Source organism: Lagopus leucura, unplaced genomic scaffold (genome assembly GCF_019238085.1).
Source record: "Lagopus leucura isolate 7727_CA_CO unplaced genomic scaffold, USGS_WTPT01 Super-Scaffold_100033, whole genome shotgun sequence".
NCBI lineage: Eukaryota > Metazoa > Chordata > Aves > Galliformes > Phasianidae > Lagopus > Lagopus leucura.
In genome coordinates, this window is record NW_024962282.1 from 5,182,916 (window position 1) to 5,204,021 (window position 21,106).

The 21,106-nt window shown below is 36.4% G+C and overlaps 1 protein-coding gene across 6 annotated transcripts in view; it reads left to right on the top strand.

The window, feature by feature from the left end:
- The window catches only part of FAR1 (fatty acyl-CoA reductase 1), a 31,948-nt gene extending 19,687 nt beyond the window's left edge, over positions 1 to 12,261 (top strand). For 5 of the 6 annotated variants that reach the window (XM_042881916.1, XM_042881914.1, XM_042881918.1 and 2 more), the window contains 4 exons: positions 210 to 381; positions 6,392 to 6,521; positions 8,521 to 8,648; positions 10,481 to 12,261. In XM_042881916.1, the coding sequence (XP_042737850.1) occupies positions 210 to 381; positions 6,392 to 6,521; positions 8,521 to 8,648; positions 10,481 to 10,643 (593 nt within the window). In that variant the 3' untranslated portion in view covers positions 10,644 to 12,261. Of the gene's footprint in view, positions 1 to 209; positions 382 to 702; positions 875 to 6,391; positions 6,522 to 8,520; positions 8,649 to 10,480 lie in introns of all 6 variants that reach the window. The other variant, XM_042881913.1, reaches the window with a different exon arrangement.
- The last annotated feature ends 8,845 nt before the right edge of the window (positions 12,262 to 21,106 follow it).

The window sequence follows — 21,106 nt, forward strand, 5'->3', positions numbered from 1 at the left end:
CATAAAAGACCTCTTGGTATAACACGAACCAGTTTAACAGTATCTTAAGTTAAAAGCTTAACTGTTTTAGTTTTTGTGATTTGTAGAAGAGCTAGGGTGGTTATTTGAATGGCATACTAAAGTAGGTATTGTACACTGTAATATTCTCTGAAAACCATTGAATTTTACATGGTTACTATCAAAGCTGTTACGCAACTTTTCTTTCTCAGAGTACCATGTAATTTCTACTTTCAAGAGGAATCCTCTCGAACAGGCCTTCAGACGGCCCAATGTAAATCTAACTTCCAATCACCTTTTATATCATTACTGGATTGCTGTAAGCCATAAGGCCCCAGCATTCCTGTATGATATCTACCTCAGGATTACTGGAAGAAGTCCAAGGTAATGATGACTAGCTCTGTCTTATCTGTTCCTCTGACTTTTAAACAAAGCTATGCTTGCAGTATGATGATGTATATTCATTTTCTTCTCCTGAATGCTTTGTGACTAAAACTCAGCTTTTTTCTTATCCTTTTGTCTCTGAGAATAGGTCATTGAATTTGAAGTGAGTTTTAAACTTTCTAGCAAAAAATGAGGATGTTTTGTTGAATATTTTGCTTGGGGGGGTTGAGTAGTCAAGGTAAAAAGAATATAAAATACAGCAGATGTTCGTTCATAAACGATAAGTATTAAAAATATGTTGATCCTTATTTTTTCCTACAGCATACCACCTATATTTGAATTACAAGACAAATCCATTAGATGGTGCAGTAAGGCACCCTAGCATTGTTCTTTGTTCCAATCCTCTTTTACATCAGTATCGGACTGCAGTTCGCCATATACTGCCTGCAATTTCGTATGATGTGTTGCTCAAATTGACAGGTCATAAGCCATGGTAAGAAGGACAGGGCTAGAAGTGTCTTTGTTGGCAAGGTGGTGGAGGCTTGTGAAGAGGATGTGGCATGGGTTCTGTCTAGATTTACTAACTGTGAGCAATAACAATCCGTTGACTGCATTTCCACTCTGCAAAGTGGTTGGCATTAAGATTGTTGTTGCTTTTATAAACTGAAAATGGAAGGGAGATCACTAATAACTGCAAGTTATTCTTGTATATGATACAGACTGATCTGGTATGCTTTGTATCATCTCAACCTTCCATTCAGTTTATAGTAATTACTAGCTGGCTAACTTCTGCAGTGGTGAAAATAGCGTAATCCTGCTAAATAGGCCAACCTAGATTACATAGAAGGAATATGTGACATCACTGCAATTTGTTTCAGATTTTCCAAGCCGTATGATCTTAACTCATTGTATATATTATGTTTTCAAAAGTATTCGTCTTCAGACTCTAAAATCTCCACTATGGTGACAGTGTATTAAGACAAGTGAGTATTCTTTCATTGTCTGTAGTCTAGGTCTGTCTTAGGAGGGGAAAAATCATATAACAGGTTTGGCATTGGATCAATAAAAGAAGCCATGTAAGTGGTTGGTAAGAGAAAACTTCTAAACCAATCTGGATTCTTTTGTTCCCGGCCTACTCACTGGTGTAATACAGCAGCAGTAGTGATGGGAAGCTGTGCCTGTATGGTAAGCTCCCCGTGTCATTTAAACTCTACAGATCAAACAAAGGCTTTCAGCGTGAGTTCTCAGATGTTTTGATTCTTCAATAATATCAATATTTTTGAGTAATTTGTAGAGATTCCCCGAAAGATATGAAGATTTCATCACTTGCTAAAAATAACTGCTATAAAAGCCAACCTGCTATCATACAAGCAGGAAATAATACTGCTAGAATGTTGTCAGTGTTTAATCAGTGGGATAGTAACTCAGATCCAAGGCAATAAATATTAACACGTTGTTTAGATCGCTTTTACATTTGTAATGTTGGAAATATTGAGTCTTGTTTTTTGTTCCTCCTGGAGCTCTTATTTGGACACCAAACACACGTTTTAGAACCTTAATCAGTACTAGTGTAGTTGGTGATGTGGAAAGTTTATCCTGCCTGTGAAGTATTAGTGAGTTCTAGCAGTTGGTTTAGTATAATTGTAGGTGGGCAGGCTTCCTACTGTGCACAAGATCTCCAATTTGTTGGGGAAAAAAAACGTTCAACTAAATTAAAAAAAAAAAAAAAAAAAAAAAAAAGAGGCTGTAATGTTTAATTTAATTGCTTGGAGAAAAAGCTGTAAAGTTTGACACCCAGTACATTTAAAGGAATGTATGTTTAATGATACAGTGTTTCTTTTTTTTTTGTTTTTAAGCTTTTTTTTTTAAATGAGAGCCTGTTTTAGGACAGTGTAAGGGAACTTATTTAAATGCAAAGGAGACATGCGGTTTTAAGTCCTAATGGACCTCTTGTGTTATTGAATAACAGACAAAATGGAACCAGATCTCTATTCTTGTCCAGCTTTGTTTCTAATTTCTTGGCTGTAAGTATTTTGAAACCTGTTTTAACTGGCACATTGGAGAGAACACTGGTAAAGGAGTGTACTTCTGCTGCTGTGGTCATTCTGTCTCATTGACCTCTGATTTTAATTACCAGGTGACATGCATTAGGAAACCTCTTAAGCCTTGGAAACACAATTGGAGATTGTTGAATTTGTTATACTGCTTTTAAAGAAGTAATACTTCTATAATGTGGAATGAGGAAGGGCTAGCTTAATCTCAAGTGCAGCATTTATCCACCATGATTTAGCATGAATGATTTGACTGGTATAGTAAAAACGTGATAAAATTGGCACAAGCAAATCTGAATAACCAGCTTGACTTCACATGGTGCATAGCCTACCCTCTCTCTGTCTATATACACTTCTGAGATGTTTATTGCATATGATGTAGAAAAAACTAAATAACAAAATTAACACAGATTGAACTGCACTATTGCCATACTGTCAGGATATTTGACTGTTTTTGAATAAGAGACAGCAGGTAGAACTAGATCAGACCTAGGACCACTTGCAACTAACAGATTATGCTAATAATAATTAAAAATTCCAAAAATAACCAACAAACAGAAGGATTGTTTTATGAGGTTTTTTTGAAGACTTGACTTTTTGAAGTCTTTTTGTGATATGAAATTCATCTTCTATGCAGTACTTGTAGAAGCAGTTAAAGTTTTTAGTGAGAGAGGAGATTTTTTAAATTGCTTTTGCTTCCAGTTAAACCTTCTTCTATTTAACAGTTCTGTATTAATAACAGTTGAGGAAAATAAAGAAAAAAATGTATGTAATGTTCCTTCTAAATTTTGTGAGTGTTAAAACTACAGTAAGGATTGAATGGCATAGTGAGGCATAGTCAATCTTTTAGATGGCTGAAGACTTTTTTTAGTTATATTTTGTATATTTGTATAGTATAGTTATAGTATTTTGTAGTTATATAAATGGTGGTAATAGTCTTCACTGTCCAAGTTCGATAGCATTGTCAGTAGTTTGCTGTGTGTACTTAGTTGCATAGCACAGCTTATTTGTTGTCTAATAAGCTTTAATATAAGGCGTAGTAGATGCTTCCGATTTTGTAACATTGCATAGCACTTGTCACAGCAGAACCTTATCATAAAAAGCTCAGTATGTTTGAAATATTTAAGCACTTGAAACTAGGCACTCAAAGATCCTTCCAATTAGTCTGGAAGAATACAGCAATATTAAAGCTGTAATTGAGGGATTTTTTTTCCAGCAGTTCATTTTCTGTTGCTACTTAGATGGCTGAAGAGAAAGTGGGAGCTGATGAATTTGGGGAGGTGTAAAGAGAATTTTAATTAAAGCTTACTAAGCTTAACATAAACCACCCTCAACGGAGTCACTGCCTCTTGGGAAGACTTTGAAGAAAAATTGTGCACTTTCAGGAATGAGAGCTGCTAGGAAAGAATTCCAGTTAGTCTTAAACATCAAAACATAAAGATAAATGACAACCTGTTTCATTTGACAAACGGGGAAGCTTGCTTAGCGTAGCTCAGAGAAATCTTAATTTTCTTCATCTCTAATACCTTGTGCTGAGCTTTGAATATTGACAGCACGTACATCTATTGAAGGATCAATCTGTATCTGAGTTCAGAACTTTTTAGACTTAAGTCAGTAGGTTGTATTTAAGACTATTTATGTATTTAAGACTATTTATGTATTTAAGACTTGTTCAAAATGCAGTTGAAGCCTTAAGCCAGGCTACTTTTTATTTTCTGGTGTAGAAACATGCCTCCTAGAATTGTAAATGCTTGATTTGTGTAAGTGTTGCTTCCATCTTTTAATTCTTAACATGTGATTTCTAAACCAGTTGTATTTTGTACGTATCTTGTTCAAAGGACATTAGAGACTGGCTGAAGGCAAAACTGGCTTGTACAGTGAATGCCTTATGTGTTGCTGTACTGACTTGCTGACTGCTCCTAGTATTCAGTTCCATGTTATCGGCAGGTCTGGTTTTTCTGTCTTCAGTTTGTAAAGAAGATGTGATACAGTGTTTGCTGCCCTGACTGGTTATATTTTTTATATCAAAGAACTGTAGCTAATTGCTGTCTGTGGAACAACCTATGAACTGTATTTTTGAAAGTTCCATTAAGTATTTTACATATTCTTCTTTCAGTTATCTGTATATTCCTATTTGCAGGAGAAATATGGTGCTGTTCAAGTTTTAAAATACCTTTACCAAAAGGCCTAGTCTGCTAGAACTATTCAGGCATCCACTAAATTACTTGCTTTACTGACATGTCTGAATGTAAGAGGTTCCTTTTTTTTCTTTTTTTTTTTTAAAGTAGTTTCTTGTTGATTTAGTGCGAGTTAATAAGCTGTTGCTGAGGAGGTTGGTCTTCTGCCATCCCTTAGCTGCAAACCCCTGCCACTTCCCTCTTGTGAGGTCTAGCAATTCAGAGAACATAGAGACATTTGTTTTGGCGATGTAACAAGAAACTAACCCTACAAAGAAAAGGAACAGTCTCCACTGATGATATGAATCATCAGCTGATTCTGTGGTCAGTCACTAAATTCAATGTGAGAGAGAGAGAGAGAGAGAGAGAGAGAGAGAGAGAGAGTGCAAGTCTGCAGATGAAGTGAAAGAATCTTCGTTGGCTACCTAAGCTGTATGTATTTTTATTTAATTAGCTTCGCTATGCATTATAACATACACATAAGCAGATAGAATAGCATTCTGTGTCTTAGAGAAAGAGATAAAAACAATGTTTGGCCTGTGCCAAACTTCAAATTTACATTTATCTGCTCAAATTTTCAGTTACACTATTTAGCATTTTGCAGGAACACAAATTATATTGGGGAAGTGTTTGTACTTTTTGTACATCAGATATGCTCTGTGTTTTCAGTCATCTCTATCATTTTTATTAGTCCATTAAAATCAAAAAAGAGGCAGTATTAATATTCACTTAGAAATGAGATACTGGCTTTTAATGTTAGTCGTGCAATGCAAAATATGTTGGTCAGGTGACTTTCTGAGAATATGCTGTATCTGTCCTAGAAGTATGAATGCACTTAGGCGACTTTCAGAGAAGAGGTGACTTATTGCTGCTGTGAATTCTTTTGAACAAAGCTTAGCTTCAGAAAGCCATTTCCTGTTATTGCTGGGTTGTTCTGCTTTCTTAGCTTTTTCCACACACCACTTTTATATCTGCTTAAAATGAACAGTGTGTCCTGCTATAAGGAAGCAGTTCTGTCAAATGGAAATACCTCAAGTCCCCGAAGCAAAAATGTAGTAGCATTTGGATATGTGAGTACTAACTACATACTAAAATTAAGTGACCATCTCTAGCACTGTAACGCTTGCAAAATTCCTGCATTTACAGCAGGAAAATTCTTTCACATGAGACTAAATAGCTCACTTTTTGGGTTTACTTCATATACTCTGATTAAAGGGAAACTTGCCCAAATTGATTCTTATAGCATCGTTTCTCTGTACTGTGAGTTATATTCTTGCAGAATTGCAGTCTGCATAATGAAGCATAATGGAAGGTATTTCTGCATATTTTGAAGTAACCTGGAACTGATCGCCTAAGTAGCAGGATCTGCTGTGGTCTGTCCCTTTGCTGTGGAAGCTGTAGGGGTTAAGGGGAAAAGCTGAATTTCTGTTTATTCTAATCATTGATCTTGTATTTTGTTATTGATAATAACAAAACTGGTTTAAAGACTTGCATAGTGTGCCAGAGGACTAGGGAAGCTTTCTCCCTTGTTACATGAAACGTGCTCTGCACTGTGCAACTTGGTTTTAAATACTTTGATCAAGTTAATTGTTAATTTATGCTGAATTGAAAAGCACTAAATGTTATGTTATGGGGTTTTTTTTAGATACTTCAATATAATAATACTTTAATGTAGGGGAACGAAGTTAGAGAGTAATGAAACTTACTATCTTCTGGTTTGTTTTTCTTGTTTGAACTCATGTTTATTGCTGTAACCTGTGCATTCCATTCCTTGGACTGTAGGATGATGAAAACAATAACACGTCTGCATAAGGCAATGGTATTCTTAGAATACTTTACAAGCAATTCTTGGATCTGGAATACTGAAAATATGACTATGCTGATGAATCAACTAAGCCCTGAAGACAGAAAGGCAAGTAGCTGTGTGATGTGAATGGGGAAACTGAAACGCAAATGTACTGGTTTAAGATAAACTAAATTGGAAATACCTCTTACTGTAATGCAGAACAGAGCATGGTGCTGAATTGATTCTGGAGATTCCTGCCACGTCTTTTTGGATGTATTAGGTTGTCTGTATGTTTATCTCTTCTAAGCTGAATCAGCGATGTCATGAGAGATTACAAAGGGCAGGACCTGTGGCAGAAGACATGATAGAAAAGACTTTTAGGGTGACTTGGTCTTGTAATCAGGTCTTGCTCTCTGTATCAACCAAGTGACTGAGCTGTTAGGCTTGAATACACCATGAATAAAACCAGGCTTTGTTTTATTAGCACTGTCTCTTCTGAGGAATAGGAGTAGGTTTTGTTGGACTTCTTTGTTTTGTGGTTTTCAAACCAGTAACAACTGCGTACATCTTTCATACCTCAGCAAGACAGCTGCATATTTAAATCCTTTCATTTGCTGTCTGACTGAAATTGCTCCATGCAGAGGGGTAGATGTACCAGCAGAAGGGATACAGAGAAGGTGGTTAAGGAAGAAGGAAAAACTGTTGTTGAGCAGAGGGTCTGAGTAAGTGTGAATGAAATTTCTCATAAGAGCTGTCTTACTGTTCTTGCAGTCGAGCCCTTCTGCCCTTCTGGATTTTGAAAGTTAGTTATGTTAAGATGGAGTTTTTATGCTTAATAACAGTGCGTACATAGTTCCACTGGGTCTCTAACTATGCTTTTATAGCATAAGCTGTAGTTGATTTCTGACTTGGCCTGTTTGGTGTAATTTTGCCGCGTGTCACATTTTTCAAACCATAGTCAATACAGTATTGACAGTAGTTAGCATTAGATTTCTCAGCTCTTCTCACTGCTTGAACTCTTTCTGATCTTTCACTACATTAAAGAAATTCATTACAGTGAGTGCCTATAGCATGAGCTTATGAACTGGAAGGGATTTGTCAGGGAAGGTAGTAGAACTTTCAGGAGCTATAAGCAAGCAGTCACGTTAGTTCACAATTTCACAAGACAGGCCTACTAGGCAGCTTCTTATGGAGCACTGTTTTGAGTATTTTGGTTCAGAATCTGTGAGCTTATTGTCTTTATTAGAAATTACCTGGCTATTGTGGAATCTTTTGAGATGACATAGATACCATTGAGAAACTTGAGTTGTGAATGTTCCACGATAACTTCTGTAAATGTTCATGTGGTTGTTTGTAAAACATAGCTGTACAACTTCAAGAATGGTTAAAAACTGCATTTATCAGTGAACAGACATGAAACAGTGTTCTTATTCTGCAGCATATACGAATTATTTCCTGGCTGAAAAAGAAACATCTAATAGAAAATAGTTACAGAGTGGGATTCTGCATGGACAGATGGAATAGCAGTGCACTTTGAAACTGAGGGAAGAACATTACTGATGAGGAAAAGACATGATGTGATTGAAGTTCAAGAGATTGTATGGGAAGCTGGTAGTTGAGTTGCAAACAGGATCTAACTCTGTATCATTCTTACAGTTAAGGAGAAGAAAATTTGAATTTATTTGCAAGGAAGTCAACTGATCATAGAATCATAGAATGGCTTGGGTTGGAAGGGATCTCAAGGATCATCAAGTTCCAACTGCCCTGCCGCATGCAGAGCCTCCAACCTCCACATTTATCACTAGACCAGGCTGCATAGGGCCTTGAATGCCTCCAGAGACACAGCATCCCCTGCCTCTCTGGGCAGCCTGTTCCAGCACCTCACCACTCTCATAGAAAAGAACTTCCCCCTGATACCCAACCTAAATCTCCCCTCCCTTAAATTAAAACCATTTCCCCTTGTCCTGCTTTTGTCTGGGTCAGCTCCCTCAGCCTGTCTTCAAAGGGGTAGTGCTCCAGCTCTCTGATCATCTTTTTCTTTAAATTTTTATCAAAAATGCATTGGTGTTTTTTTTTTTTTTTTTTTTTTAAGGTAATTAACAGTGAAAGCTTTTGTTTTATGCAGACTTTTAATTTTGATGTTCGACAACTACATTGGGCAGAATACATGGAAAACTACTGCATGGGAACAAAGAAATACGTGTTGAATGAAGAAATGTCTGGCCTCCCTGCTGCTAGGAAACATTTAAATAAGTATGTATTCATTTTTATGGTTTTATTCTGTTTTCCTGCGTTTCTCCTGTCCACGTCAAGTTTTGCTTTTCAGTTTCGTGACTTAGCTGTTACAGCTTCTGTATAGGTCTGCCGGGTTAGTTCTGTCCTAGTTTAATTGTCTGAAGCAGTCTATAGTTTTCTTCCTTCTTTTGTTGGTCTTGTATTATTCTCACTACTAGTAATTTCAGTATGTCTGGGATCATGGCTGTAGTTCCAATTGCTAGTATATACCGTGCAATCTATACCTCTGATTTTTAATAAGGGTCCATTTTGGAAGGCCTAAAAAAAAGTAGACAGTTAAACAAGATCAGAATGGCTTGTGCAATCACAGAGGTTTAATACAACAGTCGTGGTTTACTTTAGAAGCGTGTTCTCTGGAAGCAGACAAAGGCATGTATGGACCCCACTCCAGGGCAGGAAACTTCGGTGTTCCTTCAAGATGGCTTCTCTTTGCCTCTTATCTGTGTGTTAACTCCTCCACTTAGAGTGCATTGTTACTGTTCAGATCTTTATTGGCATAGACAGACTTTTTTCTTCTAGATGATCTTCTGAAGAAATTGACATGAATGATTTCAGTGTTGAGAATTTTGGCCAAACTTGCCTGCGTTATCCTAAGAGATGGCTGTAAAGGCCATATGTGGCATAGCAATGTGCTAATCTGGTTTTGATAAATAGTCACTTTAGTTCAGGTATGTTGTAAGTGTAAATGTCACATTTGTAGGCAGCTTATGGGAATTTTGGATTTAAATGCCATTCAGAAATGTGCTGGAGTTATTCTTTGTACAAAGGCTTATACCAAAACATGAGAAAATAGTCTTGGAATGCCATCTGATCATCTCAATTCTGTTTAGAGAAGGATTATGTTGCATGAGGGTTAGACTCCAGCATATCTTTAGTCCAAGGTATTGTATTTGTCTCTTTTGTTACCATTTAGCACTAAACTCTAGCTAATCTGAAGTTGAGAAGACTATTTTCAATACTGACAAGATACAGCAACCTAAGGAAACTGGCTTCTCTAGGAAACTGAGCAGAATACTTCCTTAAATATAGAAGTGGTCTTTTTTTAATTTGTGTAATATGGAAGCAGACTATATTTGCATAATTAAGCTATGTAGAGTAAGGCCTGGGCATAAGATCTAGTATGCCTGTACAGCTATGTAAGTGAGTATTTTCGTAGGGTTGCCTTAAAAATACAAATTGGCATGGTCTGCTGAATCAAAGAGGTCTCTCCTTTTTCTAAGCAATTTGTGCAAATTCTGGTTTATTATGGAGCTTCTATATTTACACGAGACAATAGCAAAAATTCCCAATTGCCCTAAATACGCAATATGCCCTAAATATTATGTTTCCCTAATTTTTAAATATCCTTACCTGAGAAGAAGTCTAACATTGCAGTGGACATCATGGACTGTATTTCATGAGAAATTTTCTCATGTCTCTGCTTGCTCAGTTTTAAATACACGGAGGAGTGAAGATGATAGTGTTAAATAGACTGGTTTTGAATTTATGGCAACCACTTTTGTGTAAGTTAGTATGTGTGACCTTGACACTAGGAGGTTTTATTCATCAACTATGAAGCAGATGTATATTTATTTAACTACAGGACTGACCTTTTAATTTTCATGTGTTTCTCTTTGAACAGTAAACTGTGAAAAAGTCTGCTTAGTCCTTAACTTACTAGCTTCAGACACTAACTTAATATGACTGGAATAGTGTGTCTTGAGATGAGTAGATAAATGTTTTTTTTTTTTTTTCCCCTGTAGGCCGCTCTATCTTGGCTTTTACATTTTCTTTTTTTTTTTCCTTCTTAGGTTAAGGAATATACGCTATGGATTCAATACAATTCTGGTGATCCTGATTTGGCGCATCTTTATTGCAAGATCACAAATGGCAAGAAATATCTGGTACTTTGTGGTTAGTCTGTGCTACAAGTTCCTCTCCTACTTCAGAGCCTCCAGTACTATGAGATACTGAAGAACAAGAATTTAGCATTAGGGCATCTATGCATAGAGCAGCAGTCTAACTACACAAAGTCTGTTACATGTAATCATCTCACATTTTGTAAAAACATTATTTTAAATTGGAGTGCAAAATACATAGTATGGTGTATGTAAAGTTAGTTATATATCTTCCTGAAAACAGAAAATAAAATGTTCAAGTGCCAGGCTGAATTGACTTTAGGCAAGTATCTAACTTTTTAACCTGAGCAGAACATTTTAGACCACTGACCAACGTAACTGTGCAGTTCGGGACATTTTTGATTGAAATCTGCCTTAACATAATTTTATTTTTATTCCACATTGAGAAAGGTGAATATTGATACAAGATTTGCTAGTTACTGTAGACCTATTTATTTGAAATCCTGCTAAATTGCAAAGGGTTTTACAGTTGCCGCAGTGCATAAATGCTGGTGGATCTCCTGGAAAAACTATTTTTGCCACTTCTTGTCTTCTCAAAGTAAGATTGTAATGATGACTACTTGTCTTTACGAGAAAGTCCCCTCCCTTTGTTACAGAAAGGCCTTTTGTGTGATCTGGTTTTAGGTGTGATTCAGTTTCATGCTCAAAATTGACCCCATCCTACTTGAGTTTATGTCAGCATGACCAATTTGCTTTTCTGAAAGCAGAATTGATCCTATCATTGAATAGATAAAAGGAATATAACCCTGAGGGGGAAAAAGTGATCATTCACCATCCTTTTTTTTTTTTTTTGTTGGTAACACAGAGCCAGCACTTGATTGTTACAGTTCTGACTCCAAAACGTAAATGTATTTGAAAGGAGTTTATTATGCTTGATAGTTATTCATAGTACTGGTAACTGTAGTTGGACAAACTGTAGGGTTTTGTTGAGATATACCTGTTCGTAAATTTCTGCATGGTGTTAGTGAGTACTTCATGAATGAATAATTCTTGAAATTAAGCGATGAAAAACTCCATGCATGCATAACACCATTGCCTAAGCACTCTTTCTCATTTTTGCCCCAATAAAACCTTTGTTTTGCTGGGCAAGCAGAACAAGAAGCATCGTGCTTCAGAATGGAAATATCTTAACAGTTCTTCTATGATTTAGTTTAAATTATTAGGTTTAAACATGAAGTGTTTTGCTGCATTTAATTCATTCTGGTAGGTAAAACTCATCAAAATAGCAAGTTGTAAGAAAAGACTGAATTCCTGTTTAAGGCAATAAGTAAAGGTCCCTTGAAATTTTTGTTACATAGAACTCTACTTAAGAACAGTCATTTTCCTCTTATTGATGCACTGACCAGCACCCTTGCCCAGTGTTTTTCATTAAAATCAGTTTATACTGTATGTTAATATGTTCTTGAATCTGCTTGAAAAAACAAATAATGACTTAATTACACAAGAGCTAAATTATACTTGCCCTTGGTAGTTGTCCTATTTGAATTAAGTATGTAAAGAACTTATTTTGCTATTCTTGTGGAAACTCCTTACTTTAAGGAGAACACCTTTCATGCAGGTGTATATCTCATTTTGAAAAGACAATGGCTTCCTTGTTGAAGCTAAGTATTCTGTAGTAAGTAGTTAAGCTGTAATTCCTTTTTAAAATGATCCGTGTATGTGTACACACACACACACACACACACACAGCTTGTGATGAAAAGCCTAAATGGTCTAGGACCACACCTTGTGTGAGAGACCTCTGGCTGTGGCTGAAAATAAATTATGGCTTCTATGACTGAGGATGTTACACTTTAACAAATGCATTAGGTGTATTACATTTTTAGTTACCTCTCCAAGTACCTTACTAGACCTGAAAGTATGCTTAAGCGTTCCTGCACTGTAGACTTTTTCAGAGGTGCCTACAATCCAATGATGTCCTCATCTCATGTTGGCATTTGACTGAAGTTTGCAAAAAAGACAAGTACATCATTGTCCAAAAATAATTTCTGTGCAACAACTCAATTAAAAAATTTGTTTTTCATAGTCATTACTACATGCGATACTTTTAACATTGATCTCTTAATAGTGCAAACTATGAAGCCAATGAATTGATTATTTCTGGTTCATAGCTGCTTAGGAATCTACTCTTTTGAATATATAACTGGAGGAAAGGACACTTCACCTCTACTCTTTAAGCATTTAACAGTTTAGAAACTCAGATTTTTTTCTCTTTGGAGTCCATGGCTATCTGTTGACTATTGGTATCTTAAACTCATCAGTCATCCTATTTAATTGATGATAGATCTGGTGTCACATTTATTACGTTACTTATGTTGCTTCCTGTGGTCAGTCTGTGAAATTCTAGTTGAACGTACTGTTTTCTTTCCATATCAGGACCCTGTTCTATTGCAGTTCTTCAATGTTTGCACGTAATAAATGTTGGTCAGAAATAGACTGGAACTTTGTTTTGATACAGGAAGCTGGATTCGCTGTACTGAATAGCAAATGACAGGAGGTATTCCAATTGGTTAAGTAAGAAGAGCAATTGAAACAACATGATCACTTAACAGTTACAGGTATTAAAATTTGGGACCAGGAAAAATTGTATTTTCCTGTAATGTTTTTCTGCTGTAGGAACAGATGTTCAGAAACAAATGCTAAATCTGTGAGCTTTTATAAGACAAACAGAAATATTGGGTGCCTTTGTTTGTAAACCAAAAAATAAACAAATCGCTGAAAAGTGTTGTGTTGATTGTGTTTTTGCCCTCTAAGTGTTTGTTATATTTCTGCATGTTTTTAGTGTAATTTGTGGAAAATAACTGAATAGCATGAATTCTAGTTTTTATACTCATGAACATTTTTTTTCCCTGATGAGTCTTTGAAAATCAAGTTAGTGACAGACTTGATTTTTAGTAAAAAAGCCAAACAAAACAACAATAAAAAACACAGAAACAAATGTCAACTTAAACTTTGGTGAGCTGATATCAAAATGCATGGTGTTTGGTCATAGAAACTTTATTTTAAACTTCAAATAGCTTTCTCTTAGCTTTTTTTTATTTGTAATATCAGTTATGTGTTTATTTAGATGGCTTCTTTTCCACATAGCTTAAAAGGGCACTTTGGATTGGCAGCAGCTGGCACATGGATTAATATTTCAAGGAATTCTAAGCAATCGTAGCTGTTGCAGCATTTTGATTTGGTGGTCAGTCAGGGGAAGGTAGCATTAAGTTCGTGCATTACCTAAATTGTTTGTTTTTTTAACCTCCTGAGTTGCTTCAGATAACTTTGTCCACCTTTCTGTCTGGAGTTGATTGTAAGTTAAAGGCTACTTTAACAAATATGACTCACTGAGAGATAACCACTAATTATGCATTTGGCTTCTCTGGAATATGGGATAATGATGGTTATGAATGGCTTTTAAAGTGTGTGTGCGTGCATGTGTTCTTACATCAGTTATATCCGTTAACTGCAAGAGTAATGTTTATTATCAGAAGCCTTTTATTTCATTCTAACAGAATTATTTCTTTCAGGGTGGTAATTTTCTAGTTATTCTAGCTTAGGAAAAACTAATATCCTCAGGTGGAAGCAAGGCCTCTTGTTTTCTGTGTGGACAAGTGGGGGGGAAAAAAAGCATGGCCTTCTATTATTAAAGCATTATCAACTTTACAAATGATTCTTTGAGGAAATAAGACATTAAAACTGTTCCTTGATTAAAATTCACCATGCACAGAAGAGAGGAATAAATCTTAAGTTGTTTCTGCCTCGTAAGTTAGGGCATACAGGAGGACATAGGGGATGATCTTATCTGTATTGTAGACCCTAGGAGGGTCAGAAAACAGTTATGTTCGTGTATTTGTCAAGAAACATCTGTTTTATTAGTTCATTTCAGTGCAAATTATTTAATGCTTAGCCACTACTAGCTTTAAGGATCATGTCTGTCTTAATTCAGATTTGAGACAATTTCATGTACCTGAAAAATTTTATCCATATGAAACTGTATCTCAACTGTTCTTTGTTTCCTGATGAAGTGATCTCAGAACTGGAGACATAAATAGCTTCAGGTTTAGACACCTAACTTGGATGACATTCAGCAGTCTGAAGTGAGCAGGCGTGATTTCCTTTATTATATATAGGTGTTTTCTCAGTGTGATTCAGCATCATAAGGCACATGCTTAAAATAAATAAGGATTTCTCAAAAGCAGTCATACTGTAGGGTGTGAAAATGAAATAGTTAAGTGATGGGAGAGAGCTTAGTGCTGTCAGAATTTGTTCTTACTTTAACAGGAATGTGACACTGTGGCTGTATTGACACTGCATTGTCATGTGATGCGTGATTTGCATTATATGTTATGCTTACTGTCCAAGCAGATAAATCAGACAGCAGAAATTAATTGTGACTTGAGTGGTACCTGACGACAAACTTAATGTACTCTCCTAGGACAGTGCTCATTCCAGCTTAAAGATTCAGTCTTGAACTGGGCAGGGGCAGCAGTTAATGAGATTCTTGTTTAGAGTGATGGTGTATGAGAATCTGCAGAGTCTGGAAGGTGAGATTTTCCAGTTTACAGGATAGAAATCTTGCAAGTTATTTACGTGATATAAAGGGCAGCAGATGTCCTTCAGATGCATATTATCACTCCCACACAGGATGTTTTCAAATAGGCTTTCAAATAAGCTCTTGCACTAATTTTGAACAAATTGCCCAGGCTAGAACAAGACAGCTTGGTAGCTACTGCATGTCCTCTGCAGGAAGAATGAGCATTGCCTTGCAGTTCACTTCCTTGCTTCGTGTTCCTTCAAGGTATTTTGTTAAATGCATGTAACTCTTAAATTGTAGTACACTTAATAGTTGCATATAATTACACAGTTATCTGAAGTTTTCACTTAGAAGGATTTGTTTGATTTTGTTTTCCAGTTAACTTTCAAATTCATTTCACCTTTTCTGTTTGATCCAGGCTCTCCCAGTTTTGATCAGATCTACTTTTAGTTGTATAAAATAAATATTTTTCAGAATGTTATGCCTAGTAACTGGGAAAAGAATTCAAGACTAATTTAGGCACAAGAAGCCCAAACCTATTGAATTGGATGAGCTTTCACTGAGTAAACTGAATTAACAACATAAGCTAATGCTCACTGATAATGTGACATCAGGTAGATCTCTTTTCGGCAGCTATGATGGAGGACTTAAGAAAGATTTTCCACTGCATTCTGTTTATTTGCTCGCCAGGCTCTTGTCTGTAATCAACTATTTAACACTAGGTAGCGCCTTTCTCCTCTGTATCGTGTTGCAAAAATGACAATCCAGAAGGCTGCTCTTGTGTTTGGATCTTAGGCTTACTCTCCCTGTGCTGAGCGGGCACTTCTTCTGGGCTCCTTTATTTCCTCCCCCACTCAGGTTCTGCCATCAGTTCCTCTGTTCTTGCTACCTACTCATTTATCTGACCGTCGCTATAGTGCTGAGCCTACTGAGATTAAAAGATTGTATGCTTTATTAATGCCAAGCACTGAATGTACTAGGGAGATGGATGGCCACTTTTGTTTCTTAAAGAATGTTAAAATCTGTTTATTGGAAACAAATGGCAGATTTCTAATTCCTGTGTGACTACAGTGATCAGTTGAGTTATGTACTTATGAGGTCATGTGGCAGGACAGGTCCTGCATCTTTTCAATCCATGTATGTGGTTCTAAGCCACAACTAATATTTCCTTGTCAGTGACACCTGTGGTTTTCCTCTGTTAAATATTTGATTTGGAAAGAAAAACACGCAAGGTAGCTTTCACTCTTTGTGACTCTAATTTAAAACCAAGCCTATTCATTTTTAATAGGAATCTATGGCACTTAAGGACTAGTAAGTCAGTTTGTGGGTGAATTAGCTGCCACTGTGCTATTTTCTGTGTTTCATATGGCTTCTGCATTTTAGAGCCAATGTGTATTTAGTGCCTACACATCTCTTCAAAGAGTGTGAAAGGACTTCAAAGTAGACAGAATATTAGGTTGCTGAATTTTGTTCTCCAGTAATATTCTGTGATTTGTTTATAATAGTAACAATATTAAATCTTTGATTAGAGAGAAGTAGAACACACCATTTTTCTTCAGTGATACTGCTTTTATCTTAGTCTCCACCGTTAGACTGCAGAGAGAGGAAATAAGTACTGGGGGAGTCAGTTTTTCTCAATGCTTTTGTCTGCTTTCAGAATTATATGTAATCCTATTATTTTAATTATTCTCTTGGAAACTTGGACTTTGTGCTTCACTTGACTTGTTGAAATGTCAAGAGTTATTACCCTCTGTGTCAGCAGTGATCAGTTTAACTGGCATATAAACTGAATGGGGAATCTGGAAAGCAGATGCTCTCTTCACTCATTTCACAGGTGCTTGGCATGAAGTTTTAGTAATTGACTTTTTAATGTCAGGCATCTCTTAGGATAAGATGGATATGCAGTGGCTTGCCTGAAATCTCTGTCTCTTCAGGCACTTGATGTGGATACTTAAAGTAATATTGTTTCAAAATCTGGAGATTTTGTTATCACATTTTCTGGATTTTTTTTCACAAAAGTTATGAAACATAAGGTGATGACTTGCATCTCGATGAATGTTGACTGCATTTAAAGCACAAAATCTGCTTTCGGGTCCTTCCCGCTTATGCAAGCATTGGTATTCTCCTGTTTGTGATGAATTACTGTAGAAACCCAGGTGGGAGTGTTTAGAACAGATAGTCAGCATGTGTTGTTGCAAAAGACACAGGTATTTTACATAATTAACTGCTTGGGGCCTTGATGGAGAACAAGAAGCCCATCTGGGCCTTAAACCATGATGAAAGAACGGGCTGCCAATTCAAAGTGAAATCACCTGTTGCTAATTTTCCTGCCTAGTTTGCCTTCCATTCTTTTGATGTGATTGTCAGGGTTATTTGCTATATCTTCATGATCATTCTTTAAGAAGCTTTTCCTTCATTATTGGTGTTTTATAAGGTTCCCTAGGAAGTTAGTCTGGAGATGGAACGCAGGCTTTCAGGTAAGACAGAAGCAGGAAATAATTCAATTTCTTAGAAAAGAAAAGGCTGAGCTGTTGCTCTGAATAGCAGCTTGTTTGAACTGACCCACAGTGAACTCCTTATTGATCTGTCTCTTCATCTTTTCTGCCTAATCTGTGCTCCCTTTCATGCTTACTTGTAAACAGTTGCTTCCAGGTTGTTTGCTGCTGCTGCTTCACTGCATTTAATTAAATCACTTATCCTCAAATACAGGCTCTTTGGCAACTATAGTTCTCTTGATTTAAGACAGCCTTGCTGCATACTTTTTTTTCTATTGGAGTATATATTATGTTAGCTGGTATTCAAATTCATTTCATGGTCTTTGAGTTCTGTGGGGCTTCAGGAATATTCTATGAACTAGATTGCAGTTGGCTTCCTTTACATCATGCTTTGCCTACTCAGTGCCTCAACATCCTTGGGTAGCAAGTTCTAAGAACAGGAATTGCTCTCGATACGAGTTCCTATGCACACAGTCACCCACCCTTGAGGTAACCTTTTTCCTCTTTTAATGTGAAATGCGTATACTGAAAAATTACGTTTTTTTTTCCCAGTTATATGTAATATGCTGTCTTTTAATTGTTGGGTTTATAAGACTTCTCTAACAACATATGTGGTGCACATGGCTTCTGTTGTTCCATCTCCTGGTTTATTTCTCTTTTATTTACACTCACTGCAAATAGACTTCGACAGAATATGATATAGTGCAAATATACGCACAGCAGATTCAAGTAGTCTTGTTTCTTCAAAAATATTACTTGGGTGTGTTGGTTGAATTATGAACATAAAATATTAATTTGCAAACGTACAATAATTTGAAAAGTTTCTGAAGTGTGTAAGTGTGTATATGTCTCAGCCTCCATTTGCTTGTGCATACACATAAAGATCAATATATTTTGCTAGTTTTTCTCTACTTTTCTGGCTTGTTCAGTTACTTCTGATTTTCTGTTTTATCAGTGACTATTTCTGGAGATGAGAGGAAACATGTAAACACTGTGTAATTAGCCTTCTGGTAAAGCAGACAGTGCCTGTGATACCTTATGTGAGATGTTAGGGACCTGGCTTTTGCCAGAACAGTCAGTGTCCTTTTGCTGCATTGTATGAAGGAGCACTGATTCTTCTGAGAACATCTGAAGCTAATCCAGGCACAGCATTATTTTAAATTCTTTAGGGCTGCTAATTGATGCTCTTAAGCATGCATCTGTTTGTGATCTTCTAAAGGAAGCCTTTGAATCATCCACAATTGATACATGCTACAAAGATGAACAGTTAATTTATTGGGGCATTGGAACTGAAGTGCAGGGTGCACAGCTTGTCACCAATATCTCCAGCATGTTGATACAATGTGAAGAATGGAAATAAACCTTTTATTGCAGAAATTACTTTCTGAAGCTCATCTGAAGCGTTTGGCTTTGCCAGCTTTTGAAAGTAAGCATGTGTGCATAAAATCAAAAAGTTGAGAAGTGGGTTAGGGAAAAGTGTTATTTCATTAAAAAGGGTTAAATAAAACTTGTATAACTTGTGGTATTATTTGCACATGTTCAAAGGAAGCTGGATGAAGAATCTTCGGGTATTTCTGCTGTCCTTCTCTTTTGGTTATTAAGTATGACTGCTCTTACTAAGTTATTGTGAATACTGATTTTTCCTCCTGCAGGAATTGGTTGTAGCTCGTTAATAAAAATTGCTGGAAGATAGTACTTTGTGGGCTTTTTAATTCTATTCTTCCAAGGCAGCGTTTGATGGAAGATAAACTATAAAGAAGACTGTAATTGAAACAATGATTGTCTGACAGGTGTTGAGCCAAAAACTCCTGGCCACAGGTTGAAGTGTCTTGGAGCTGAAGTGTCTTGAATAAATGTGTACCATCAATAGGTGCACAGAGGTTAGGCTAAGTAGGATTATCACTGTGGAAAGATAATAAATGGAAAATGCGCACTGATGTTGTAGGCTTGCAATAAACTCCACAAGGAGCGATCTCCAGGAAGAGATCCTTCCTCAGTGCCAGTCAGCCCTTAAATTGAATCTAGGAGAGGTGCAGCCAGGCTCCACTCCTTCTGGTCACACAGGTGAATTGCCTTGACCTGTGCTCCATGGCTGACTCATTGCTTGCCTCAGGTGATCAATCAGAGGTTCAGGCCGTGATTCAGCAGTTCCCATACAACATGTGATGTCTAAGCTCTGTTTAGATTTGACTGCTATATCAATTTGAGCTGTGTGCATTAATAAGCTTAACAGAAGAGCAAGGTACAGTGTGGTAAGGAAATACTGCAGTTGTTACTACTTAAAGTGTAAGATTCTTTGTTTTTTCTGGCATTACTCTTTCGCCTCTTTTTTTAGAAGAATGGCTGTGGAGATTAGTTTTTGGAAACAGTAAGAAACAGCAGATCCCAGATCTATCTCAGCCTGGCAAATAACTTCAGGAAAAAAGTAAATAAGATTCAGGAGCCTATTTACAACACTGCATTAAGTCATCTTTATAGTCGGTATTTTTTTAAAGAAATTTAAGCTTAGCACTGAAAAGACAATACCAGCTCTTTCTGTAGTTTTGACAGGCAGTTGTAGTTGAGTTAAATAATTTCTATGACACTAGTGGACACAAGATTGAAACACTAACCCAAAATTAATCACTTTTAAGTAAGTCATGTAATTTAGAGGACGATTTATTTTTGTGCAAGCCCTAAAATGTGTGTGTATATATACAGATATGAATGGCTTTTCTATGTCAATCTGTAGCAAAATCTTAAATGTTTCAGAGCAAGATAAATGAGATAATTTTTGCTGCTTCACGAAAGTAAGATGTTTATAATCTGAATTTCATTTTGAGTATGTGAAATAGAGTATGCAGTTTAGAGCTATACATGGCTTTTTAATATTGAAGTTGAATTGTCAGCACAGAGATGCATGTTCATAAATTCTGCTCCAAAAAATTGAATTTGGAGTGAGAGGATTAATACAGCCTGGAAAAAATTAAAGTGTAAGAACTATTTCCATGGTAGTGTAAAGATATATAGGATGTAGTCTATTTACCAGTGATTTTGAATGTTATTGTAGGTAGAAATAAGTGGAAGAGTGAGAAAAGAGTGGCAAGTTCAGTTGCAAGGTACTTTTTTTTTTTTTTTTTTTTTTTGCAAATTTATGAAAACATCCTAGGAGCTTGTAACCTCACACCTCTTAAGAGGAAAATCTTTTTTTTCCTGCAGTTTGAGTTGTTTTCTTTTAAAGCAGAGTTGAATGCACAGTGAAACAGAAATTGAAAGGGCTGTACACCACGGATAATGATATTGCTGTTGTTTCAGTGGGTTTATGAACTCTTAATTCATTTCAAATGAGAGAGCAAACCAAAGAAAGAAATCTTCAAACAGAGAACCTACAGTGGACAGTTGTTGCAGGCAAACTGTTTGTTAGGTAAGCAGTGATAAACAATCTGACTGCATGCTGATGACAATTATTGTGTGCTCTGCTTTGAAAACTTAATGATATATCTGCCCTAACATTACCACTCCAGT